Genomic DNA, 27,315 nt, shown 5'->3' with positions numbered 1-27,315 from the left:
ACCACCAAGGGAACAAGGCTCAGAGCCTGGGGATTGGTAGTGGGACGATGATGAGTGGTCCGATGGAGATGAGAGAGAAGACCGGGAAGAGGAGGTACTAGAAGCTGAAGGGATAACAGGGCTCTGTGAGAAGGGAGACTCTGTGGCAGAGAGCAGTCCAGAACCAGAGGCAGAAGCTGAAGCAGGAGAGGAGAGAGGTCAAGAGGCAGAGAGGAGTCAGGCTGCTGACGAAGTCAAGGTGTCTCCCCCTCTCTTGTGACCAGCTCCCCTCCCTCTTGGTCTCCCAGAACCAGGAGAGGCGTGAAGAGGGTGGAGGAGAGGTTGGCTGCACGCAGGCTTGGAAAAAGCCCTGGAGAGGAGGGGACTTAGACATCTGTGAGGAGACGGGGACTTTCAGTCTGGGCAACTGATGCATGGTGTAAAAATATGTGGAGTTTAGCATTAGCTGGAAAAATAAAGGCTTGGAGAACCCTGAAAAATTCATTGCTGCTTGTTGGGATTTTATCTTATCTACAAGAAGTACACACAGGACAGCCTCTCCACAGCACAACATGAAATTTGGCTTCCTTGATGGTTTCAAATACTTCACCCACCTAATATTAAATCATTTTTGTATATGCTGTACTGCCTCTTTGTACTTCTATTGTTTTTATTAAATTGGTTTGCTTTCTTTACTTCAATAAAATCTTTTAAAATAAATAAATCAGAGGGCAATTTGATTGGGATGTTCTGTCTGTCTTTCAGCCAGAAAAGTGATGTGAAGATGTCAACGCTTGTGGAACCAGCAATGCACACTCTCCAGATCGGTAAGAAATACTGGAAGATCATCAGCGATATGGGAAAACTGGGCATATTCAGCCTGGAAAAATAAAAGAATGTGGGTGGTGGGTGGATGACTTGGGTACCACTTTCCAAATCTCTGAAGAGGGTGAAGACAATTTCTCTACTGTCTCAGAGGGCAGTAGACACTAGACCTGGTAATCTTACATTACCTCGCTGTTACTTACCAATGCACTGGGTGGGAGTTCTGTCCAAGGCCAAGGAAAAAGGAAAGATAACACGTTGTTGTTTCAAACATGTTTTGAATTGGCAGCCTTAGCTGTGTTGCGTTCCTGAACTTTCTGAGGAATTGATAAGTGTCACTTCTACAATGATGTTGGGCTTGGGGATTACTGCAGAATAGCCAGAGGCAAAACAGAGAAGTTGCTTAGGGGGTGGCACTTCAGAATGTGAACCCACCTTCCCACTTACTTATCAGGCTTCTTTTCTAAAAAAAACCAACACAACTCCAGGCATTTTAATTGGACCTTTTTGCTGGGGGAGCAAAGATGGACAAAGGTTCAAAGCCCTCCTGTCTACACCTAGAGACTTGATCCAGATTGTGGTCTTTGTGTTGGCAGTGTGTGTGAGAGTGAGACAGACAGAGAGGGAACCAGTCCTCTTGCAGAACGACACAATCCAAATCAGAATTCATGTTGTTGTTTAGTCATTTAGTCATGTCCGCCTCTTCGTGACCCCCTGGACCAGAGCACGCCAGGCACTCCCATCTTCCACTGCCTCCCAGTTTGGTCAAACTCATGCTGGTAGCTTCGAGAACACTGTCCAACCATCTCGTCCTCTATTGTCCCCTTCTCCTTGTGCCCTCCATCTTTCCCAACATCAGGGTCTTTTCCATGAGGTGGCCAAAGTCTTGGAGCCTCAGCTTCATGATCTGTCCTTCCAGTGAGCACTCAGGGTTGATTTCCTTCAGAATGGATAGGTTTGATCTTCTTGCAGTCCATGGGACTCTCAAGAGTCTCCTCCAGCACCAGAATTCAAAAGCATCCATTATTTGGCAATCAACCTTCTGCCGGTTTCCCACAGGCATCTGGTCGGCCACTGTGAGAACAGAATGCTGGACTAGAAAAGCCATTGGCCTGATCCTGCAGGCTCTTCTTATGCCAGTGGCCGTTCCACTTTTCTCAAGGACGAGTTTGGATTGCCTGCGTATGTAATGGCAATTCCTTTCACGCAGAGGAGGCTGAGGGCATGTTCCTGAGCGTTTCAACTTACCTGTGGCATGATTTATAATTTACACCCATGATGTTATTGTTTCCTAAGAATTTGTGTACCGTTTTGCGAGGCATCCTGTTTGCTGCGTGAGCTCAGTTCCAGCAGCTTTGATCCCAAGGCAGCTATTTGTTTTCATTTCAGCAGAGTGCCTCTTTCATTTCTTCCCTTCCACCCCCCAATACACACAAGTAAGAAGATCTGGGTAAAGAGCCTTCTCTGAGAACATGTTGGTTTCATTTCAAAATCCTGGCTGGTTTCTGTCTATTTTTTGTACCAGATGAAATATTAACATGACAGGCACCCGAGACAGAAAAAGCCACTTAGGGAATTGGAGAGAAGGGTCTGGTGTCGTGTCTCTCCAGTCACTGATTCTTCACAGCGAGAGTTGCTGCGACTAATCTCTGGAGCTATATTTGGAAAGGGACAAAAAAAAAAACCCCATCTTTGACAGGCTCATAAAACCCAAGCCTTTTAAAACAACTCGCTTCTCCAGGCGTTCAGCCAGGAGCTGCGATGGAGTAACTCTCTGAAAAGTTGTCGTTCTCGGGATGTTGGTGGTCTGGGAAGGATAGAGGGGGCCTACTTTAAAGGGATGGTAATCTTTGGTTATCCCGTATATAAAGAAAATACTGTCTGTCTCTGCCTTTGCAAACCTGGGGCAACCAGAATGATCAAGGAAATGGAGCTACTCCTGTAGGGGAAAAGGTTGAAGTTTGGGGACTTTTTGGAGAAAAAGCGAGTGAGAGGTGACATAATAATAATAATAATAATAATAATAATAATAATAACAACAATAATAATTTATTATTTATACCCCACCCATCTGGCTGGGCTTCCCAGCCACTCTGGGCGGCTTCCAACAAAATATTAAAATACAGTAATGCATCAAACATTAAAAGCTTCCCTAAACAGGACTGCTTTCAGATGTCTTCTAAAAGTCTGGTAGTTGTTTATTGCCTAGACATCTGATGGGAGGGCATTCCACAGGGCGGGTGCCACTACCGAGAAGGCCCTCTGCCTGGTTCCCTGTAACCTCACTTCTCGCAGAAAGGGAACCACCAGAAGGCCCTCGGCGCTGGACCTCAGTGTCCGGGCTGAAAGATGAGGATAGAGACACTCCTTCAGGTATACTGGGCCAAGGCCATTTAGGGCTTTCAAGGTCGGCACCAACATTTTGAACTGTGCTTGGAAACGTACTGGGAGCCAGTGTAGGTCTTTCAGGACCGGTGTTATGTGGTCTCGGCGGCCGTTCCCAGTCACCAGTCTAGCTCCCAGTCACACAGTCTAGCTGTGGTTGGTGTTCCTATTTCCCAGGGACAGTCCTGGATTTACAGAAGTGGTTTCTGATCTGATCCCAGAACGTACCGCTTTTCCTTCGGACGTCCCTTTTGTCATCGGAGAAATGTTGGAGGGATGCCGAATTAGAGAGGCCATTGGGTTGATCTTGCAGGCTCTTCTCGCGTAGTTTTGGGCTACACACCCCGTGGCCACTGCCAGGATAGGATGCCAGGCAAGATGGGTGCTTGGCCTGATCCAGCCGCGCTCCTCTTAGGGTGCTGTTTGGCAAGTGCCTAGGCAGACCAGCCTTGCTCAAAGGAGGCCTTGAGATCTGAACCAGCACCCCCGGCCCCCTTCCAGCTCTGAGAGAGGCCCTCGCTGCTAGGGGTCTCAGATGCCTTGCAGATAAAGTGACTCTCCTCCACACCTCCTCCTTCTCCTCCTCTCCCCTGAACCAACAGCTGGATCCTGTCAGCCAAGAAGCCATACTTCTGGCCTGGAACGGGGCAGCAGTGATGGGGGGAGCAATTAACTCCATCCCCTAATTGGAACCATCTGCAGCGCAGGGGAGTGCGGTCTATGCGCCGACAGGACGGAGACATGTCTGCCTCATTAAGCGCGCATTGCGTGGGCGAGACGAGGCGTCCAGCACACTCAGGGCTCCAATCCGCACGAACACCATGCATAGCTGTCAACGTTCCCCCCTTTTTTAAGGGAATTCCCTTATTCCGAATAGGATTCCTCACAAGAAAAGGGAAAAGTTGACAGCAAAGCCAGAGGCATGTTTGCTTCAGATAGCATAGAGAACGATACCCGCCTCTCCTGGGCTGGAGCAGAGTCCCTTCTTGGAAAATTGCAGTCTGCAACACACACACACACACACACAGAGAGAGAGAGAGAGAGAGAGAGAGAGAGAGAGAGAGAGAGAGATCCCTCCTTTTTTCCAGGCTTGAGGTTTCTTAATTGCAGCTTGAGTCCTATTGATTTCAACAGAGCAAAAGAACCAGTTTGCACATTTGGGGCATCCAAGTGGCAAAGACCTTCCTGGCTTAATAATAATAATAATAATAATAATAATAATTTATTTATATCCCACCCTCCCCAGCCGAAGCCAGGCTCAGAGTGGCTAACAACAATAAAAGTAACACAGTTTACATAAAATCACAATCAATTAATTGAAATGCATTCTAAAATCAATTCATTCTAAAATCTATTCAAAATCAAATTAATGACATCCATTGGGCTAGAGTTCTGTGAGGATTACCAAAAGAGGGGGTCAGACTGTGCCTTGGCCAAAGGCCTGGTGGAACAGCTCTGTCTTGCAGGCCCTGCGGAAAGATGTCAAGTCCCGCAGGGCTCTAGTCTCTTGTGACAGGGCGTTCCATCAGATCGGGGCCACAGCCGAAAAAGCCCTGGCTCTGGCTGAGGCCAGCCTAACTTCCCTGTGGCCCGGGATCTCTAAGATGTTTTTATTTGAAGACTGTAAGGTCCTCCGTAGGACATCCCAGGAGAGGCGGTCCCATAGGTACGAGGGTCCTAGGCTGTATAGGTGGTTCCAGGTCAGACTTCACTGGCAGGAGAGGTTGAGGACCAGAGTCTTTCTTCTCCTAGATGGGCTCCCTTCCCAGGTGGACGAGTCTCATCTGCCCCTCACTTCCCTCTACAGCAGCCTTTCTCAACCTGTGGGTCCCCAGATGTTGAACTACAACTCCCATCACCCCTAGCTAGCAAGGCCAGAGCTCAGGGATGATGGGAGTTGTAGTCCAAGAACATCTGGGGACCCACAGGTTGAGAACCGCTGCTCTACAGCCATGCCTGCCTTAAATAGGGCAGGCCACGCCCCCCAAGCCAGCCGATTGGCTAGCCAGGGGGTGACACGGTCGGGGATTCCCTCAATCGCGCGGAGGCTGAGCTCCAGCCACCGCAGGCATGGTGGGGGTGTGACGCCCGCAACGCCACCTCCTTTGCAGGGTGGAAGTGGCTTTGGTGGACTGGCTGGCTTGGGTCCCTCAGCCACTTGCTTGCTTACTCTGAGTTGTCTTTGCTCCTGGCAACCAGCACCCCCTGGCCAGCCCCAGAGGCACCATTTGCCTGGGGAGCTTGGCAGGGCTGCTGCAACAAACAGCCGTGCCAGCCTTTGTGTGGCAGAGATGTGAGAGGGCATCAGAGGAAGGAGGGAAGGAAAGAGGGACAGAGGCCAGTGTTGCCCGTGGAACCCCTGGCCAGCGTTCAAGGCACCATCATTCTAGTAGGAATTCTAGGTGCTGATAGTCCAAGGGAGCAGAAAAAAACTTTTTATGTATGCAACGACAGCAGCATGGATGCTATTAGCCCAGAGGTGGAAAGAAGATAAAGTCCCTACTAGAGACGAATGGCAAATCAAACTGTTGGACTCTGCCGAAATGGCAAAATTGACCATTGACCGGAAAGCTCAGGAACCGAGAAGACCAAAACTTTAACAAGGAATGGGGGGGGGAGGAATTGTAATTTATCTTGGAGACCACTGTAAACAGATGGGAACATTAACAGAATTGCAATAACACTTGTAATGTAATGGGTGTTATGGAGATAATGAAGTTTATATATATATATATATATATATATATATATATATATATATAATGGATTATAGAAAAAGATGCAGTATAAAAGATTTAATGACAGAAGCCATGAAAGGGATGGTGGGAAGTCCAGAGATTCGGAGAAATCTCTCCCCATTCTTCCTTGAAATATGTGCATTAGCTTCCTCCTAATTGTTTCTTTTGAAGTTGCTGCAGCCAGAGGCACGAATCAGAGACAGCGTCCAGGAGCGCCGAAATCCACACAAGGGCTTTCTGCCTAGTGCCCCCACCCCCTCAAATTCGGGGGTGGTATAGGGCACAGCAGGCAAGGGCAGTCCCCCACACACACTTGGGGGGGGCGGGAGGCTGTTTACTCCCATCACAGCCTCTTAATTACCTCGTGTGGGTCGGAGAGATGTTATTGTCAGCCATCTTCCGATGCGCCCCAGTGGCCCCCTGAACACCACTGTCCTAAAGGTTTGAGACCTATTGGCTACCCAGTTTGGCCGTTCCCAGGGTGTGGCCACTGTCACATGCTGAAATATTCTAAGAGCCACAGGTGAGAGCTGAGTGCAGGGTGGCAACCAAATGTGGACAAAATACCCAGAAGGAGCAGGATGTGTTCCTTGCCAAAGGTGCTACCACTCCCCTAACACCCCTGTGGTGGTACAGGAAACTTACTATCCACATTAAAGAACAGTATGGACGAGCCCTGAGTTCCAAAAGCTCCAAAGCCTTTCGGAAGATGACAGAAGATTTGGAGTTTGAACCACCGGGTTCATTCTGGGGAAATATAGAGTGCTGCTATCCATACTTGCTCAGGGATAAAGCATTTTGAAGTTGAATCCCGACAAGACAGAAGTATTGTTTTTGGGGACAGGGGGTGGGCAGGTGTGGATAACTCCCTGGTCCTGATTGGGGTAACTGTGCCCCTGAAGGACCAGGTGCGCATTGTACTGTGGAGAGTGTATTAACTTATGGTCTGTGTGCGTGGTTTGGGAGCTGCACGGTCAGGGGGAAAACAATGCTGTCCAAGGTTGAAAAGACTGCGGAGAGAATAATCGGGTGCACTCTTCCCACCTTGTATCAAATCTATGCTTTCAGGTGCATAAGAAAGCTGCAGAGGTAGTGCAGGATAGTGCGCACCCCGGAAATGATCTCTTTCAGCTTCTGCCTTCTGGAAGAAGGTCCAGGGTTATAAAGACTAGGACTAGCCGCCTGAGAAACAGTTTTATCCAAATGAGATTTTGGTTTTAAGCGCAGTGTAAGGTAGTCTCTGTGGGAGTATATTGTATTTAATTATGGGGTATCAGAGTTTTTAGGGGGTTAACCAGGCTGTGATAGCTGGGATAGCAGGCTTGTTGGGTTTTGAAAGTCTGATGTAGATTTTTTCAATTTCCTTGTTCTGTATGAGACAATAAAGATTATCGTATCATATCGTATCGTGGAATGCCCTCCCATCAGATGTCAAGGAGATAAGCAACCATCTGACTTTTAGAAGACATCTGAAGGCAACCCTGTTTAGGGAAGTTTTTATGTGTGATGTTTTATTGTGTTTTTAATATTCTGTTGGGAGCCGCCCAGAGTGGCTGGGGAAACCCAGCTAGATGGGTGGGGTATAAATAAATAAATTATTATTATTACTACTACTATTAACATCATCATCATCCCTGGTGGCATCTACAGTTAGGGCTAAAAAGCCCCTCCTTGAGACCTTGGCGTCAGTGTGCAGGCAATACTAAAACACACAACTTCCTCCCAAAGAATCCTGGAAGCTGTAGTTTGCTAAGGGTGGTCGGAACTGTAACTCTGCCAGGGTTAAACTACGCGGATTAAGGGTAGTTTTTAATAAGGGTTAAATTCCCTGGATTCTTTGAAGGAAGTTCATGTGCTTTAAAATGGCATCAAATGTACTTTAAAAGGTGTGGTTCTTCCTAGATCGACCAATGGGGCTGACTCTGTCTCTGTGGCAGCTTCCTTTATTCCTTTCATACTTCCCTTTCAGCCCTGCAAATGAGGAGCCTGAAAGAAAGCAGAGAGCTGATACGATTAAAAATAAATGCTTCCCTTCCTAGTCACCTGGAGGGTGATTCCCACTCATTCTTGGTGACCAGGACAGGGGCTTTCACAGACCTACCTACCTCTTCTTATCTGTCAGGTGCAAATGGAGAGCGATCCCGCACCCCATCTCCCCAAAACTCTCCCCGACTCCACAACGAAAGCTGCAACATTGCCCCTCTGACGCCGTCCCAGTCGCCGGTAAGCAGGGAAAACGGGATGCGAACCAAAAGTCGACCCAGTTCAGAGCAGTGCCCTGGGGAGGTTCACAGGCCAGGGTGTGAGAGTGATAATCCCTGCTCCCCCTATCCAAAATAGCCTAAGTTCAGTCTATTGCCTGCCATGTCCCTTTGGGTATTCATCCGGCCTTGTTTAAAAAGGGGTTGTCACAGCATCTTGTGGCAGTGAGTCCCAGAGGCCACCTGCAGTGTGCAAAACACGTCCTTTTCGCTTGTCTTAAGCCTGCTTCCTACAGCAGTTTTCTATCTCTTTCCCCCTTTCTCCCAGTTTTATTTACTTAGGTGGGAAGCATTTTTTAAAAGTGAAATGTTCAGATTCCTGCATTGCAGGGGGTTGATCTAGATGACCCTTGGGATCCCTTCCAAGTCTACAATGCTAAAGCAATCCTCCACCATCTAGCCTGCAGTGGAACAGTCTGGGATTCCACCACCTCACTCTGAGCAATGGGTTAAGCCAGTCTTGACCATTTGGATGCCCTCCAGAGGGTTCGGACTACAAATCCTATCAGCCCTGGTCTGGGACTGATGGAAGTTGTCATCCAAATCATTGGGGAGTGGCAGCAAAGGCACTGCTAAGCCCACAGATTCTTAGTCAGGTGTGGTGAAATTGCCCTCCAGGAACTGAATCCTCTGCCTTCTGTTTCCAGAGGAATGAAATCCGGATGCGCCAAACCACTCCCTTCTCTGTGGTGGTAGCCATTGACTTTGGGACCACATCCAGCGGCTACGCCTTCAGTTTTGCCAGTGACCCAGAGGCCATCCACATGATGAGGTACGTGGCATTGCCGGAAGGAAGAGTCCTGCATCGCCGGAGGGTTGGACTAGATGGCCTTTGGGGTCCTCTACGATTCTAAGAGTATCAGAATGAATTCCCTGCAAGCCTCCCCCTGCGTTAAACATTCACCTTCTTAAAATCCCCCTCTGTGAGGTTGAAGGGTGAACTGTCAGGCGGCACAGGATCCAACCCCCAGGGCTGGTCGCCAGGAATAGATAAGACAAGGAAAAGTTCTTACCAACTGCTTTTTATTCAATATTCACAGAGAGAGGCTTGGGAATGCCGCCTCTTGGAAGAATGGCGTTGCCCTGAGTGAGTCTCCACCCGCTCCCTCTCTCGTGCGCCATTGCTACGGGTGCTGAAAAGTGCATTCCCTTATTCCGAATAGGATTCCTTGCAAGAAAAGGGAAATGTTGACAGCCTTTGAGCTCTTTGCTCTCCTACTTTCAAGGCCCGCTGGGTTCTGGGAGAGGGAGGGTCTGGAATGCTTTCCAAAACTGCTTCTTCCTCGTCCTCTCCCGTTATTTCCCAGCTTTCCCCCTCATCTGCCTCTGAGCTGTGACCTCCCTCAAATTCTGAACTGTCGTCTTCTTCTTTGGAAGGGTCAGGCTGGGAAGGTGGTCTCCACCATGACCAGTCCCTGACATGAATTTTACCTGTACCTTCTCTTGCGGGGGCCCAATTAGTGCCATTGCCTTCCGTTAAGAGTTTGGGTGTAATCCTTGACCCCTCCCTTTCCATGGAGGCGCAGGTTACAGCAACAGCTAGGGCAACATTTTTCCATCTTCGCCACATTAAGCAGTTGGTCCCTTACCTTTCCCGCCCTGATCTGGCCACAGTGATCCATGCGACGGTCACCTCCAGGCTTGACTACTGTAATTTGCTCTATGCGGGGCTGCCCTTGAAACTGTCCCACAAACTCCAGCGGGTGCAGAATGCTGCAGCGAGGGTCCTCACGGGGTCCCTGCCATGGGAGCATGTTCACCCAGTGCTTTACCAGTTGCACTGGCTCCTGGTGGAGTACAGTGTCAGGTTCAAGGTGCTGGTCTTGACCTTTAAAGCCCTTTGTGGCTTAGGGTCCTCGTATTTACGGGACCGCCTCTCCTGGTATGCCCCCAGAGGACAACCATAGTTTAGAGGTCCTGGGCCCTAGGGAAGTCCTCCACCAGGGCCAGGGCCTTTTCAGTGATGGCTCCAAACTGGTGGAATGCTCTGTCCCATGAGACCAGGGCCCTACAGGATTTAACCTCCTTCTGTTGGACCTGTAAGAAAGAGCTATTCTGCCTGGCCTTTAATTTGAATTCAGCCTGATCTTTTACTTCTCTTCTCTTCCCTTCCCCTCCCCTTTTATGAAGATTACCCGCTCTGAGACCCCACAGCTAATTCTCCCCTGGCCTCCTCACTGGCCCAAGTAGGACCAATTCAGCCAGCTAGCCCTGGGGATTATCTAATGCTTATTAGATGGATCGCCCCTAAATTGATTTCTGAACTTTGAATTTAATTGTTATTCATGTTTTTATACTGTATTTTATGCTGCTTTTACAATTAAGTGTTTTAAATTTTTGTTAGCTGCTCTGAGCCCAGTTTTTGAACCAGGAAGGGCGGGGTATAAATAAAATTATATTATTATTATTATTATTATTATTATTATTATTATTATTATTATATGGTTTATTGGTGGAGGGCCAACTGCCCTTACGGCTCCCTTGCCTCTGGATGCTCCAGTTGTGCAGCAGGTTGTGGACCAGTGAGGGAAGTGGACTGGGAAGGGTGTGTGTGACCTTTTTCAGTGAGTCCATGGACTGAATAGAGGGGCCTGGGTGGACACCACCCAGCTGTTGCATCTGTGGTTCCCCACACCTGTTTAGGACACAGACAAGTCAACCCACTTTCTGACCCCTCCTTCCAGGAAATGGGAAGGCGGAGACCCAGGAGTAGCCCACCAGAAGACCCCCACCAGCCTCCTGCTGACTCCGGACGGCAGTTTCCACAGCTTTGGCTACACCGCCAGGGACTACTACCACGACCTGGATCCCGACGAAGCTCGCGACTGGCTGTACTTTGAGAAGTTCAAAATGAAGATCCACAGCACTAGCGTGAGTTCAGCGGCTGAAGCCTCCTTTGGGGGCCATGCAAGGCACAGTATCCCCGACTGATGGGATATGGAAGCAGTTTCAGGGCAGCCAACAAATTCCTCTCAGCCCTGAGGCTCAATATTTGAGCTCACAAGGACTGTTTGAAGGTGGAATGGTTGAGCCCCATGAGGTTCTGGCATCTCTGTGCTGGGCCCAGGGGTTAACCCGAGAAACGCAGTCCAGGTCCAGTCCCGAATCCAAGGGTTCCACAAGGAGTCAGTCCAACAGGGCCAAGGGAGGAAACCAGGCAAGGTCAGGCACAGGATCTCAGGCAGGATCTGGCATACAGCAATGTTGCTCCCGCAACCTGGGGCGGGGTCCGGCAGCCTTTTATCTCTGACGGGGTAACGGTCGGTTCTGATCCCCTGGTGTCTCACCTCCCTGTCTCGCCCGAAGGCAAGCACTCTTCCTGCGAGTACTCAGGTCTCTCCTTCTCTCAGACCTCAGTCTCTGCAGCTCAGGAGATGTCGGTGGGTTACTAGACCCAGGGACTGCCTCAGCCTCCCCTGACCCAACTGGTAGTTGAGCAGCTGTAAGCGATGGCCCAGCTGGAGACAACAAGGTAATCCCCACGTCTGGAGCCAGGGCAGCCTCAGGCCCCTGACTCGGCCCAGCTGGTGCTTATTGCAGGGGAACCTGTGCAGACTGGGGCTCTTCAGAATCAGGCCCCAGACTCGGTTCAGATGCCGCCTTAGGCAGAGGATCCGGTGCGGACTGAGACTCCTCTGGCTCCGAGTCCGAGCCCAAGTCCCAAGCCATCACACCCTCCTTCCTTGAAGGTTTTTATGCAGAGGTTGGGTGGCCATCTGTCAGGGATGCTTCAGCTGAGATTCCTGCATTGCAGCGAGTTGGACTAGATGACCCCTGCAATGCAGGGAAGCCAGCTCAAGAATCCTGAACAGATGCCCATCCAATCTCTGCTTAAAAACCTCCAGTGAAGGGAAGCAATTTGTGCAATTTGTATCCACAAGGCTTCAGTCTATTCTGCTGTATTTATTTTGCAAGATGTTTGTTGCATTCTTCGTTGAGAATAATGCAGAAAAAGTGACCTTCAGTTTTCAGATGCCCACAAGCCTCTCCTGGATGCCGGATGCTCTTTATCCAAAAGGAAAGCAGCCTCTCTCAGTTGTTTGGTTTTTTTCCTTTCCAAAGAGAGGCGTGATGATTGGTGTCGATATCTCAAACTCTGAGCTCTCAGAGACGACCAGGAACAAGTTAGGCAGGTTCTGATAACCTAAAGGCAGGAGTTGGTGATTCTAACCTGTTTGTGCACATCTGTTTTGTTAAGAATGCCATGTGAACACTTTGAATTAAGCTACTTAAGAGGAAACCCGTTTGCCTTCAGGGAGATTCTGTCTGTTCCATTGGGCCATGACACAGATGATCTCCCAGGTGATCTTCAAACTCCCATGTGCAATTTGCAGCTGATGGTCATGTTGGAATATGGATAGATGCTAAGAGAAGATATATTTATTAGATACTGTCCTTCCTTCCTCATGTTTGTGAGTTCAGCAGAATGGTATCCCTTTCCATCTTAAAAGGGCAGCTTAGATAGGCTAGTTTTAGCGTTTAATTTTTGTTTGCTTTTTTTTTAGTCTCAGTCTCAGTCAGTTTTGCTGCACATAGCCAAAGGCTGCCGCAATGTACACAGAATTATTTGACAAGTAACAGAAAATATACTGAATTGATAAGCTTTTTTATTAAAGATTTTCTTGTTTTACAAAAGTGTTTGCAATGTCTCTCTCGTGTTTTTTCCCCCATGTAACATTTTTACAGATCAGTTTCATTTGTTGAGACATTAGGAATTCAGGATGCTTTAAGGCAGACTGTGTTCTCCTAGCATTACTCCATCTCCCCCCCCCCTCTTAAAATAACAATCAAAAACAAGGTAAAATTACATTTACTCACTCAGAATACTTCTTGAAGAGTAACGGAGCAGCTTTGCTCAGGCAGGCTGAAAAGGACAATTCGGTTACAAATACATGCTTAAGGCTAGCTTAAAAATGGAGTTGCAATGCCCTTGGGAAACCTGGCAGTCTGTCACGGGGTGGTGGTCTAGGTGGACGCATGCAGGTGGAGAAGGGAATATTTATGAGAGGCTCAAGGGGCCTGTGTATATCCACTTGAGGCTAGAAGCCAGCAGGAGTCCAGGTGAGATGTAACAAGGGGGCAGGGCGTGTCGGTGGGAGAAGATCAGGACCCTGGTCAGTTCCCTGTGGAGAAAGCCTACAAGGGAATAAGCAAAGGACAAGCTTGCTTCCCTGGGCGTCCAAAGATGGGGGCTATTGAATGAACTGAGAGCAATCCATCTCTGTTTCCCTCCTCTTTTGCTAGGACTTAACCATGAAAACCGAACTGGAAGCAGTGAATGGGAAGAAGGTGCAGGCTCTGCAGGTCTTTGCCCATGCTCTCCACTTCTTTAAGCGTCAAGCACTGCAGGTAAGGGAAGGGGGGGGAGACACCCAGAGGTGCATGTCCGTCATGCAGAGAAGTCACACAGAGGCAAAATTTGGCTGGGCATGAAATAACTTTCTCCAGTTGTCTGGAGAAGGCATTTGACCGGCTGGTGTTTCTCCTCCACCGTAATAATTTGTTGCAGTCTCCTTTTTAGCCTCTCCCACAGTTTCTTCCCCACTCAGAGACCCTCCTTTTGCTAATATTTCTTCTTCGCAGACTTGGGGCCCCTGTAGATGGCAGTTCCTTTGCAGGGGTTTTCTGAAACATGTTACTGATGCAATAATAGTGCATTCGAGGTGGGTTTATACACCGGACATCATTCTGCTTTATTATATTTTTAAATTTTTATTTTTATTGGAAATTTTATTTGTAACATAACATAAACAGAAATCCTCCCTCATTAAACACGAACATAACAAACAATAACCATAACATACAACAATACAAACAACCAAATAAAAGACTTCCTTTATCCTGTATCTGGCCTCCTTATAAGAAGTAAATACTTATAAGCTGTTTCCTTTATGAATAATTATTAAGATTTTTCTAATTATAACTTAAATATCCACAAAGTCTCCTGCAGACATTAATCGAAACAAGTCCAGGTATGAATTTTAGGGCACTGTTTTCTCTGCATTTTCCCCATGCTTTTTGAAACCCTTGTCTAGTGTGATCTCTAATTGCCTCTGTTAATCTAGCCAGTTCATCATTCTGCTTTATTAGTTCTTCTGCAGTGCTTCCCCCAATGTTATTGTACTGTTGCCCTCTGGAGGGGCATCCATGCCCTATATTGCAGCTTACCCCCCAATTACTTGTGTGCTGCAGTTAGGCTTGGAAAAAGCCCTTTGTTGCAATAGAAAGCTTCTTTTCCATTCTAATGCAAGCAGGGAACAGCAAGGTGAGGGAGAGACACTGTGGGGTGGGTTTGCAGGCCCCCTGTGCATGGACACACACACACACACACACACACACACACACACGGCTTGGGATCAGAGTAAACTAAAGAGCCACCTTCTCCCCTGTAAGCTTGCCTGATCACAAAGCTCAATCAGCTACACAGGGCTTTCTCCAAGCTGAGGTAGGTGCCAACTGGATAAGCAGACTTTTCAGTGATGGCCCCACATCTCTGATATCTCCCGCTCCACTTCAGGCGGCAAAATATCAAGGGCTGGCCTGGGACATGGCAGCTTGTAGTTGTTAGTATATAGTTCCGTTCCACCTTAAAAGGAACAGGCATGACTGTTGTGTGTCACATGCCTGTTTACTTCCAGCGCAGTTCTGCTGGGAACTTCCGTTTTGTATATTGCTTTTGCATCGCTGTTTTGCTGGACACGAAGGGAAGCAGACATGTTTTTCCTTTGTCCCTGAACTATGCTGAATAAATGCTGTAAATATGCTTACACATGACTCTGTCCGCCACTTCCGTTGTGGAGATTTATTCACTCTGCTAATTAGCGTGCTCGGTAGCTTCAGAAGGCTACTGAGGCTCGAGCCACTGATTGGTTGATGGTGTTCCGTGATCTGGAGATCGCCCGGCTGCCGGCCGGTGGCTGGAGCCAGCTGGGGGCCTGCCTGATGCCCCCGTCTTTCTGGCAGCATCCCAGCCATAGTTACCTTGCAACTATCTGCATTCCTTCCAGTTAGACGTAGCATTGAATAAGTTTGCCTCTCCTTCCTATGGCTGCTCCCTTCCCCCTCCGTTTCTTGGAGCCAGTGGAGAGTCAGTGCCTCCTGCCTTGTTCCCTGTGACTTGCAGGAACTCAAGGACCAGTGCCCAGCCTTGCCAGAGAAAGATGCCATCCGGTGGGTGATCACTGTGCCGGCCATCTGGAAACAGCCTGCCAAGCAGTTCATGAGGGAGGCTGCCTACCTGGTGAGTGAAAAAGCCAATGCTCTTCTAGGCTGCATCAACAGAAGTCTAGTGTCCAGATCAAGGGAAGTCATAGTCCTGTTCTCTTCTCCCTTGGCCAGACCACACCTGGGGTCCTCCTGTGTCCAGTTCTGAGCACCACAATTTGAGAAGAATGTTGATGAGCTGGAATGTGTGCAGAGGAGGGCAAGCAGGATGATCAAGGGTCTAGAAGCCAAGCCTTATGAGGAATGGTTGAAGGAGCTGGATACATTTAGGCTGGAATAGAGGAGACTGCGAGGAGATATGATAGCCATCTTCACATATCTAAAGGGCCATCATGTGGAAGATGGGGCAAGCTTGTTTTCTCCTGCTCTGGATGGTAGGACATGAACCAATGGCTTCAAGTTACAAGAAAGGAGATTCCAACTAAACATTAGAAGATGAGCCATTAAATAGGCCTGAGATGGTATTGTTATAGACGTTGTTGGGCCCAGTGATGGTGTTGTTTGGGTGTGTGTGGCAGCAAAGTTGGCATCTGGGTTTATTGCAGGCTCTGGGACCAGTGTCCATGTTAAGTCTGGTTGCTGTATTATTGTGGGTGAGGAGCTGTTTAAGATTGGGTGGCTGTCTGTAGGCAATGAAAGGTCTTCCTCCCAGAGCTTGAGAAAGAGAATTGTCATTGTCTAGGAGATGTTGTAAATCTCTGATGATGCACTGAACTGTTTTAACTTGGGAGCTGTATGTGATTCCTAGTGATGTTCTGTTATTTTCTCTTTTGGGTCTGCCTTGCAGCAAGACCAAGTGTTTCAGTTCAGGAGTTTGGCCTTCACACAATAAATTCAGGATGTCAGATGCCTGCGAGACTCACACCCCACCCCCTCTGTGGTTTTGGCTGCCATTGAGCTGTTTTTTCTTTCTTTTTTTAAAAAAGTATGGTTTTCAGTTATATACGGTACATTTCAATAGTTTTGCAGTCATTTTAACATTTCAAAACTCGCCTTCCTCCCTCCTCCTTCTGCGGTTCCTTAAATTTATTTTTATCATTTCCTGCACATTTTAAATTAACTTAAGTTATTCTTTTATTAATCTACATTAATTATATACTCTTGTAAAACTGCAGGTTGTTACAATAATCCTGCCAATGTCCTTATCTGTTACAATTTGTTTGTAGATATTCAATGAACTATTTGCATTCTTTTATAAAAAGTTGGTTATCTTGATTTCTTATTTTTCCGGTATGTTTTGCCATTTCTGCATATTCCCTAAGTTTTTTGCATCCATTCTTTTTTTTCTTAGGATTTCTTCTTCTTTCCGTTTTTGGGCAAACAACATTCTTGCTGCTGTAAAATGCTCCAACTCAGACCCTCAAAGTGTCGCTATTTTCCAGGGATATACCTGATTTACATAAGCAGTACCAGTTTCTGATTTTATCTTGGAATGTCCCCCTTTTCCTTAGGATGTCCCAATTTTCATTGGAGAAATGTTGGAAGTTATGGAGTTTTCAGACCCCTGAACTATCTGAAGGCAGCCATGTATAGGGAAGTTTTTTAATGTTTAATGTTTTATTATGCTTTTATATGTGTTGGAATTTGCCCAGAGTGGCTGGGGCAACCCAGTCAGATGGAAGGGGGGGGTATATATAGTAAAACTACTGTTATGGAATAGGACATCCCTATTTTCATCAGAGAAATGTTGGAGGGCAGCAAGAGTATTGTTGGCCCAGAAATGGAAGCAAGAAGAAACACCGACAAAAGAAGAATGGCAGACAAAATTAATGGACTGTGCAGAATTGGATAAAATGACAGGAAGGATTCGAAACCTGCGGGATCAGAGATTTACAGAAGATTGGAAGAAATATACGAATTATTTGAAGAGCAACTGTAATCAACAAATTACGCTAGTACGACTACAAGAAGTTTTGTAAGGAGGAATATATGAAATATTGCAAAGAAGAGAGACATTAGTTAGGATATTTAAATGTAACAGTGAAAGTATGAAATGTAAATGAAGTGGAAAAGATGGGAAAATTTTCAGATGTGATTGATGGAAGTCAAAAAACTGTATTAGATATAAAAGTATGTTTAATAATTGTTGGAAATGATATGTTAAAAAACTAATTATATATATACACATATATATACATGTGTGTGTGTGTGTGTGTGTGTGTGTTATTTAGTCGTGTCCGACTCTTCATGACCCCCTGGACCAGAGCACGCCAGGCACTCCTGTCTTCCACTGCCTCCCGCAGTTTGGTCAAACTCATGTTTGTAGCTTCAAGAACACTGTCCCACCATCTCGTCCTCTGTCGTCCGCTTCTCCTTGTGCCCTCCATCTTTCCCAACATCAGGGTCTTTTCCAAGGAGTCTTCTCTTCTCATGAGGTGGCCAAAGTCTTGGAGCCTCAGCTTCAGGATCTGTCCTTCCAGTGAGCACTCAGGGCTGATTTCCTTCAGAATGGAGAGGTTTGATCTTCTTGCAGTCCATGGGACTCTCAAGAGTCTCCTCCAGCACCAGAATTCAAATGCATCAATTCTTTGGTGATCAGCCTTCTTGATGGTCCAGCTCTCACTTCCATACATATATATAGGGGGGGGGAATGTTGGAGGGCATGCAAACTGCCTTGCCCAATGAATTCTGCACTGCATATTTCTATGGATGATGTTAATCACTCCTCCAGGAGCGGCTGCTGCCAGGGGCTCTCCAGAGAGATTTTGGGGCTGTCTTCTGCAACGACTCCTTCCTCCCAGTGACCTCCGTTCTCTTCCTTCCTCCAGGCTGGGCTGGTTCCTTCGGAAAACCCTGAGCAGCTCCTGATCGCGCTGGAGCCGGAAGCGGCCTCCATCTACTGCCGCAAACTCCGCCTCAACCAGCTGATTGACCTGAGCTACAAGCCCCAGGCCAACGGGCTCATGTCGGATCTGCCCATTGATTCCAGCTTCAGGCAGGGTAAGATGGGATCCTGCGCTCTGGAGCGAGCAAAAGGGCAGATCACTCTTTATTACTGTGTTTGGCTTTGGGCTGTGTCTAAAACTTGCCATTTAGGTTTTCAAACCTTTTTTGTAAATTTAGGATTAGAAACTGTACCTTTGAGTCCTTAATCCTTTATTACTGCGCTTTGCTTCACCTAAATTGAGCTAGGATTATAATACTTCAGAATTTTTGGGAGTTTTAACCCCCTTTTTTGAATTTTGGCCATATAAGGTTTATGATTTTTCTATTTCCTTCTGAGTAAACTGAATAGTTCAGTAAAACGAGGTTTGTAGCCGGCATCCCATTAAGGCTTTGTACAATTCTAGGTTTTTCTAATTTTCTCCTTAAACTTTTTGATTTTTATTATTTAGTTTATATCTATAAGATAATTAAGGGACGCGGGTGGCGCTGTGGGTTAAACCACAGAGCCTAGGGCTTGCTGATCAGAAGGTCAGTGGTTCGAATTCCCGCGACGGGGTGAGCTCCCATTGCTTGGTCCCTGCTCCTGCCAACCTAGCAGTTCGAAAGCACGTGAAAGTGCAAGTAGATAAATAGGTACCGCTCCAGCGGGAAGGTAAATGGCGTTTTCAGGAGCTGCTCTGGTTTCGCCAGAAGCGGCTTAGTCATGCTGGCCACTTGACCCGGAAGCTGTATGCCGGCTCCCTCGGCCAGTAAAGCGAGATGAGTGCCGCAACCCCAGTGTTGGTCACGACTGGACATAATGGTCAGGGGTCCCTTTACCTTTATAAGGTAATTAGTCAATTACTTCTCGTTTCAGGGGTTTTCACGGTATTTCATTTGTTTTGTGTAAAGACACAGAGTACCTAGCTTTTAGGGAGCTGCTCCTACTGAATCAGACCCGTCTACGGTGATGGCCTTTGGGTGGTTTTGAAAAAGGACCAGTGGAGGTCAAATTGGTTGGTGTCTTCTTGGCCAACCCCTTGCAATGCAGGAATCAGAGCTAAAGCATCCATGGCAGATGACCATCCAAAATCTGCTTTAAGACCTCCAGGGATGGAGAGTCCATAACCTCCAGAGGTTATGGCTATCGTATCTCCTCTCATCCAGGCTAAAAATACCCAGCTCCTTACGATGTACTTACAGAAATATTGTAAAGAAATGAACTCCCTAGCAGGATTTGACTAAACACTTACAATTACTACTACTACTACTACTACTAATAATAATAATAATAATAATATATTTTTACCCTGCCCTTCTGGCTGAGTTTCTACCCAAATGCAATTCTGTTTCTAAACGGAGTATAAGGAGTTGTTCTGTATGGGACATTGACAATAAAGATATCATATCGTTTTGTAAAGATAAGATAGCTGCTTATTTTCTTCACAGCTGAAGGGCAGGTGCCACCACTGAGAAGGCCCTTTGTCTGGTTCCCTGTAACCTCACTTCTCACAATGAGGGAACCGTTAGAAGACCCTCAGAGCTGGACCTCAGTGTCCGGGCTGAACGATGGGGGTGGAGACGCTCCTTCAGGTATACAGGACCAAGGCCGTTTAGGGCTTTAAAGGTCAGCACCAACACTTTGAATTGTGCTCAGAAACGTAGTGGGAGCCAATGCAGATCTCTCAGGACCGGTGTTATGTGGTCCCGGCGGCCGCTCCCAGTCAACAGTATAGCTGTCACATTCTGGATTAATTGCAGTTTCCGGGTCACCTTCAAAGGTAGCCCCAGAATAAAGAAAGGACCTAATTTAGAGAATACAGTACTGCGGTATAACCAAAAAGCAGGGAAATTATTATGCAACAAACCAGAAGAGGAAGCTGAGGGAAGTCATAGATGGGAGGGGGGGTATTTGGGTTTGGGTTTATATCTGAGGTGATCTTCTTGTGATGAAGATAAAAATAAATAATAAATTATTATTATAAATGTAAAAATCCATAAAAACTATTTAAAAAATAAAATAAAAAATACCCAGCTCCTTCGACTGTTCCTCATCAGGCTCCATTTCCAGATCATGTTGGCCACCCTCCTCTGCATACCTTCCAGTTTGTCAACATCCTTCTTAAATCGTGGTGACCTCTTCTGAATTCGGATCGTGACCCTTTTAGCCTCCTTCAATTCCCCCTCGTCTGTGTGGCATCCTCCCTAAATCTGGATGCACACTAGGCCACTGACTGCATAGGGATGAGAAAGTGTGGGGCAGCAATAGCTGGGGGAATTAAAAGGAAGCACAATCCACATTAAGCCAAGGTGAGATGGGCTGATACCCATGCGGTCAGTTGCCTTGGCAATATCTTGTGGCAGTGAGTTCCGCAGGTGGTGTGTGCATCTTCTACCCAGCTCCATCCAGTTTTCCGTCTTGGGCCGCCTATTCTCTGATGGAGCCACTGATGGAAAAGGGGGAAAGCATCAGAAGACAGTGGTTTAAATTAAGGTTTAAACACATCTGGTCTTCATTTGATTTTATTAGCAGAACAAACCACAGTTATTAAAGAGCCCATCTCACTGCAAACAGCTTTGCGGAGTCTTCTGCAGCTCTGCCTGTAGGAAGGAGAGCTGAGGGAGCCTTTTTTGAGTTCTCCAGTAAGTGCCACACCTGAAGTTTCCAGGATCTGAACCACGGCGCCCCTCTCCTTCTAAGCAGAAGTTATTCAACCCCTCTCTCAGTCCTGGGACCCTTTCTGAACACAAAACCTGGATCCGTTCCGGAGCCCCGTTCGCATCCTGAGTAGAGCGTAACCTGTGACTGCGCATGAGCGTGACGTCATTTTGAGCGTCTGAGCATGCGCGAGCGGTAAAACCCGGAACTATTATTATTAATTATTATTATTATTATTACTGTATTATTATTATCTTCCTCCATGGGTCGTGCAAACCGCTGTTTTGAGCAAGGAGGCGCTGGGGCTGAGTTTATGGAACCAAGCAGGGTTATGGCCCAGAACACTGGTCTAACCGCTACACTACACTTTGTACATGTTCAGAGGCACTGGGCCCAAAGCTAAGCCTTCCCTATGTGTGAGCTGAGGCAAAACATTTCTCTTTGTGGCTCAGGCTGAGTGGTAGGTGACACACCTTCCAAATTCAGGGGGATTTTAGTTTTCGAATGCTGTCTTCTGCAAAAGTGACTCTGAGGTGCTAATCTGAAGGATCTGTGCATGCTTGTGCGAGAGGCAAGGCCTGTCATTCCAAAGAAAGGCTTCTGTCTTGAAGCCAAGGCAGGGAGGCCGGAAGCCAGGAAACTCTCAGGAGGGAAGTTGTCAGGGAAATGGCCTGTTTCCTGAAACCTTGGCCAGGTCAGGGACTTCCCTACATCTGTTTAGCCTTGGGGGTGGGGGGAGAAGGCTAAATGTCCTCAGCCCCACCATGGACCATCCGGCCTGTACTGCAGTGCTGCTTTTACCCAAGGCGCTCCAGATCTTGCTCGTGGCGACTCCAGAACAACTTCAGATTGCTGAGCTTTGCTCCTGGACTTCTCAGAGGCGTTCCCAATCTCCCCATTTCCTTGCTGAAATATACTCAGAGTCGCAAAGTGATTTCATGCTCTTTATTCAGCTCATAGTGGTGAGGAGGAATGAATGAAAGTCCCCTCAAAGCATCTGCTTTATATACATTATTTACACAATGGGCTGCACATGATTGGCTAATTCCGGAATTCTACTGTAAGCCAATCAGGTTGTGGATTCACTTCTATCTGGAGCATGATTGGGTGGTTCCTGCCAACCAATCATACTGCTGCATTGTTCTAGGACCAATCAGACTGCTGCATTCTGAATCCTATTGTTCTAGGACCAATCAGATTGCTGCCTTTTGGATCCTATTGTTCTAGGACCAATCAGACTGCTGAAGTTTGGATCCTATTCAACTCAGTACATAACACTTGCCCAAACGATTTTTGCAACCATTGGTGAGATGGAGGAGTCAGTCAGATCTTGAGTCTCTACCTCATTTATTAGGGGTGTTAGCTGAGATTCCTGCATTGCAGGGCGTTGGACTAGATGATGATGATGATGATGATGATGATGATGATGATGATTTATTTATACCCCGCCACGCTGGGCAGCTTCCAACAGAATATTAAAATACAATAACCTATTAAACATCAAAAGCTTCCCTGAACAAGGCTGCCTTCAGATGTCTTCTAAAAGTCTGGTAGTTGTTGTTCTCTTTGACATCTGGTGGGAGGCTGTTCCTCAGGGCGGCTGCCACTACCGAGACTCTTGGGGGGCCCCTTCCATTTCTACAGTTCCATGCAGCGCTTTTTCCGGGAGGGATGCAGGGGTACGCACACCCCTACACATTTTGTGTATCTTTGTACTTTTGTCCATTTACAGCCCAACCTACCTCGCAGGGTTGTTTTGAAGACGACATGGGGAGGTGGAGAGCCATACGCCACCTTGCGCTGCTTGGAGGGATGGCAGAATATAAATAAATAATAAAGAAAAGAAAAGAATAGGAGCTGGATAGCTCAGTTGGTTATGAGTGTGGTACTGAGCCAGTGTATGGGAGCCAGTGTGGTGTAGTGGTTAAGAGCGGTAGTCTCGTAATCTGGTGAACCGGGTTCGCGTCTCCGCTCCTCCACATGCAGCTGCTGGGTGATCTTGGGCTAGTCACACTTCTCTGAAGTCTTTCAGCCCCACTCACCTCACAGAGTGTTTGTTGTGGGGGAGGAAGGGGGAGGAGAATGTTAGCCGCTTTGAGACTCCTTAAAGGGAGTGTAAGGTGGGATATCAAATCCAAACTCCTCTTCTTCTACTACTGATAATGCCAAGATTGTAGGTTCAGCCCCTGTGTGGGACAATCCCATATTCCTGCATTGCAGGGCATTGAAGATCCTCAGGGTACAGTCTGTGATTATAAAACAAGACAACGAAGGGATTATTCCATTTCTTCTCTCTCTGTGTGTGTGTTCTCCCCATCTTGCTGCTGCCTTACTTTCCGATTTGTCTCTCTGCAGCCCGGGAACAACTGCGCCGTTCCAGACACAGCCGCACCTTCCTAGTGGAATCCGGGATGGGAGAGCTCTGGTCCGAAATGCAGACAGGTAGGAAAAGGCAGTGGGGCAATTCATTTCCCCCCCCCCCAAAATTTTTTGTATTCATTTTATAACACAACTAAACAACACAAACAGAAAAAACAAACAATGCAAACAAATTCTTGTCTTATCCTTATCTTTTAGGTGAGCTTCCCCAAGTCCCCCCATCTGATTTTCATTTTATCTCATCTTTAGCAGTTTACATATATCATAATTTTTAACAATTTTTTTATCACACTTACTTTTACTATAAAAATCTTCACATTTTATCACTTACAAATAATACTGTTTTAAAATACACTATCTTCTACTTCTAATCCTACAGCCTATATCCACTTCCAAAGCTATTATTAACATATTTTTTCAAATATTCTTTAAACTTCTTCCAATTTTCTTCCGCCATCTCTTCTCTCTGGTCTCGGAGTCTCCCAGTCAGTTCGGCTAGTTCCATATAGTCCATCATCTTCATCTGCCATTCTTTGATAGTTGATAAATCTTGTTTCTTCCAATTCTTCGCAAGTAATATTCTCGTAGCTGTTGTGGCATACAGAAGCCAGTGGGGTAATTCAAAGGCAAGGAAAAGAGGGAAATTCGACTGTTGTTTTTTTTTAAGAAGAATTCACAAGTCAGCTGGGATGTGTGTGTGTGGAGCGAAATATTCTGCAGTTTGCAGGACTGATGCATTGATTCCAGTGGTACCTTGCTTTACAACCTTAATCCAATCCAGAAGTCCTGTCTTAAACCAAAGCGGACTTAAACCAAGGCGTGCTTTCCCATAGAAAGTAATGGAAAATGGATTGATCCATTCCAGACAATGAAAAGCAACCCCTAAAACAGCAATTTCACATGAATTTTACTATCTAACGAGACCATTGATCCATAAAATGAAAACAATAATAAATGTACTGTACAGTCATACCTTGCGTTACAGACGCTTCAGGATGTGTTTTTTTGGGTTGCGGACCGCCGAAACCCAGAAGTACTGGAACGGGTTACTTCCAGGTTATGACAGTCGCGCATGCGCAGAAACGCCAAATCGCGCTTTGCGCATGCACAGAAGCGTCGAATCACAACCCGGGTGTGTGCAGATGTGGCTTGCAAACGCTGCGGGTTGCGAACATGCATCCTGCACGGATCACGTTTGCAACCCGAGCGTCCACTGTACTATAAATAAAACAGTATTGTAGATGATAAAAATGAAAATTGTTTTTTTTTCTTACCTGCACTGATGATAGTCATTGTTTGGATGGAGGACTTTTATCCATTTCTGCAGTCAGTCACTCACTCACTCACTCAATCATAAAATGAAATACAATCCACAGAGACAAAAATGAAAAAGCCACACAAACAAAAACGCAAAAAATAGCAAAAACAAAAGCACCAAATATCACCTCAGAACACTGCAATCAGAAATGGAAGGCTTTAATCACGATGTGGGGGGGGGGACTCAGATGATCAGTGAAAGGGAAGACGAGGGAGGAAAAAAGCCAGAGGCCCAATTCGGGCAGCGCCGATGGCGAGGTCTAGCCCTACAGCGCGGCGCCGCTTAGGGAGGCAGCCTCCCGCTGCAAGATCCCGGCAGCGGAGGCCCAATCTGGGCAGCGCTGGCAGCCCATACAAAGACCTTCCGCAGCCAGGGCCCATCGTATACCAGGAAAAAAACCCGCAACCCAGAGCACTCATTTCTGGGTTGTAATTGGTCGTAATACAAAATGGTCGTATACTAGGCTGTTCATAAACTGAGGAACCATTGTAATTTGCTCATTCATGGGACCGTCTCTCCTGGTCTGCCCCGCAGCGGATATTAAGGTCCATGAATAATCATAGTTTAGAGGTCCCGGGCCCTAAGAAATTCAGATTATCCTCCACTAGGGCCAGGGCCTTTTCAGTGATGGCTCCGACCTGGTGGAATGCTCTGTCCCATGAGACTAGGGCCCTGCAGGATTTAACTTACTTCCGCAGGGCCTGTAAGACAGAGGTATTCCACCAGGCCTTTAATTTGAACTTAGCCTGATCTTTTATTTCCCTTCCTTCCCTCCCCCTCCCCTTTTTTATGAAGATTACCCGCTCTGGGATCCCACAGCTAATTCTCCCCTGGTCTCCTCGCTGGCCCAAATAGGACTAATTCAGCCAGCTAGCCCTGGTGATCATCTAATGTTTAGATAGTAGACCTTGGTAGACCTTGTTGCACAAGGCTTTCTTAGCGATCCAGCAGTACAATGGGGGAAACTCGTACTTGATGTCCAGCACTTTACACATCTTCTCAAAGACGTGGTTCTTGGTGTTGTGCTTCTTCTGCCACTCTATGGCTATCAGCATCTGGCAACGGTTGACTGTGTCCTTAGTGTGCATCTGCAGATGTTCCTGGAGCGTGCAAATCTTGGCTGTCAAGAATGCAACTTGGACTTCATCTTAAAAAGCAGAGACATCACCTTGCCAACCAAGCTCCGTGTAGCTAAAGCTATGGTTTTCCCAGTAGTGATGTATGGAAGTGAGAGCTGGACCACAAAGAAGGCTGATCGCCGAAGAATTGATGCTTTTGAATTCTGGTGCTGGAGGAGACTCTGGAGAGTCCCATGGACTGCAAGAAGATCAAACCTATCCATTCTGAAGGAAATCAGCCCTGAGTGCCCACTGGAAGGACAGATCCTGAAGCTGAGGCTCCAAGACTTTGGCCACCTCATGAGGAGAGAAGACTCCCTGGAAAAGACCCTGATGTTGGGAAAGATGGAGGGCACAAGGAGAAGGGGACGACAGAGGACGAGATGGTGGGACAATGTTCTCGAAGCTACCAGCATGAGTTTGACCAAACTGCAGGAGGCAGTGGAAGACAGGAGTGCCTGGCGTGCTCTGGTCCAGGGGGTCACGAAGAGGCGGACACGACTAAACAACAACAAGGAGGTAGTGTCAGTTGGGGACTTCTGGACTTGGTCTGCTAGCTGTTGTTTCTTGATTTTCACTTTCTCCTTCTGGCTTGCCATTTCCAGAGACAGCAACCTGCTCACAACATTTTTCTACCTTGTCTATAACTGGGATGTTGGCATAAAGTGGGAGGCAGATCATCCAAATGGATGGGGATTTCTTGCTTTTTTCTATGGACAAGCCTGACATAATCCCTGGCTGTTTGAAGGAGGGGGCTCTTATGCAGTGATCCCTGACCCACCGCCGCCATTGCCACGTTCGAGCCAAAGCAGCTCCATCTGTGCAGCGCGGCAGCCCCCGCCGCGAGACTCCCCTGAGCAACACCAGTGAAATCCTCTCCCAGTTTAGTTCCTGGGCGCCGCCATCTTGGTGCATCACAGGTCAGGTCCCCTGTCAGTGTGGTGTTCTGAGAGTCGTTTGGAGTTTGTTAAGAGAGAGCTAGTTAAGATCCATTTCTGTTCCTGTATATAGTAACTTGTAGAGTCCGCTGTAGACAATAAACACTTCTAAGTAACCAAGTTACAAGTAGCAGCGTCTTGTTCCTGCTTCGTCCATCCTGCCTGCAACTGATTGCTTTCTGGAACTCTGCGTATGCTCGGCTAAGGTGCTGCAACAGATCAAAGTTGCCAAACGCCAATAGTAGTGGCATATATAAATAACCAGGATTAAGGAGTTTTCTCAGGACAGTGGGGGGGGGGTCCTGGGTGGGGAGGACAAAATATGGAGGGAGGGGTCAAGGAGGCCAGTTGGAGAGGTATTCTCCCTATTTTCTTTCTTCTTTTTTTAAACTTTTTTAATTCAGAATTAAAACAAAACGTATTATCCAGAAACATATCATCCTTATTCCCCCCCCATTTTTCCTCCCTCCCCTCACCCTCCCACACAAAACCCACCCACCCCGACCCCCCAGTTTCCCTCAGTTCCTGTCTTTGATTTCTCTGAGATTGCTGTTTTCTGCATGTTACACAGTCGTGGAGATCCTCAAACTATTTAGCTGATTATTATCAATAAAAAGTTTGTGGAT

General features: G+C 47.0%; 1 protein-coding gene and 1 pseudogene across 2 annotated transcripts in view; one reads left to right on the top strand and one right to left on the bottom strand.

Moving 5' to 3' along the window:
- HSPA12B (heat shock protein family A (Hsp70) member 12B) overlaps positions 1-27,315 on the top strand; it is a 48,210-nt gene that overhangs the window by 10,223 nt on the left and 10,672 nt on the right. Inside the window, exons 2-9 of the mRNA XM_083571265.1 lie at positions 745-806; positions 8,050-8,150; positions 8,836-8,960; positions 10,873-11,059; positions 13,433-13,537; positions 15,312-15,428; positions 18,181-18,352; positions 23,292-23,378. Of these exons, the coding sequence (XP_083427391.1) occupies positions 745-806; positions 8,050-8,150; positions 8,836-8,960; positions 10,873-11,059; positions 13,433-13,537; positions 15,312-15,428; positions 18,181-18,352; positions 23,292-23,378 (956 nt within the window). The remainder of the gene's footprint in view (positions 1-744; positions 807-8,049; positions 8,151-8,835; positions 8,961-10,872; positions 11,060-13,432; positions 13,538-15,311; positions 15,429-18,180; positions 18,353-23,291; positions 23,379-27,315) is intronic.
- LOC310742741 (small ribosomal subunit protein uS15m-like) lies at positions 25,521-26,666 on the bottom strand (annotated as a pseudogene). Its single transcript has 2 exons — positions 26,251-26,666; positions 25,521-25,780 (listed from the first exon to the last, which is right to left on the bottom strand). The product of its transcript is annotated as a small ribosomal subunit protein uS15m-like (transcript).

This window comes from Podarcis filfolensis (genome assembly GCF_964270895.1).
Source record: "Podarcis filfolensis genome assembly, chromosome: 9".
In the NCBI taxonomy this organism is placed as follows: domain Eukaryota; kingdom Metazoa; phylum Chordata; class Lepidosauria; order Squamata; family Lacertidae; genus Podarcis; species Podarcis filfolensis.
This window is presented reverse-complemented; position numbering and strand designations above follow the sequence as displayed.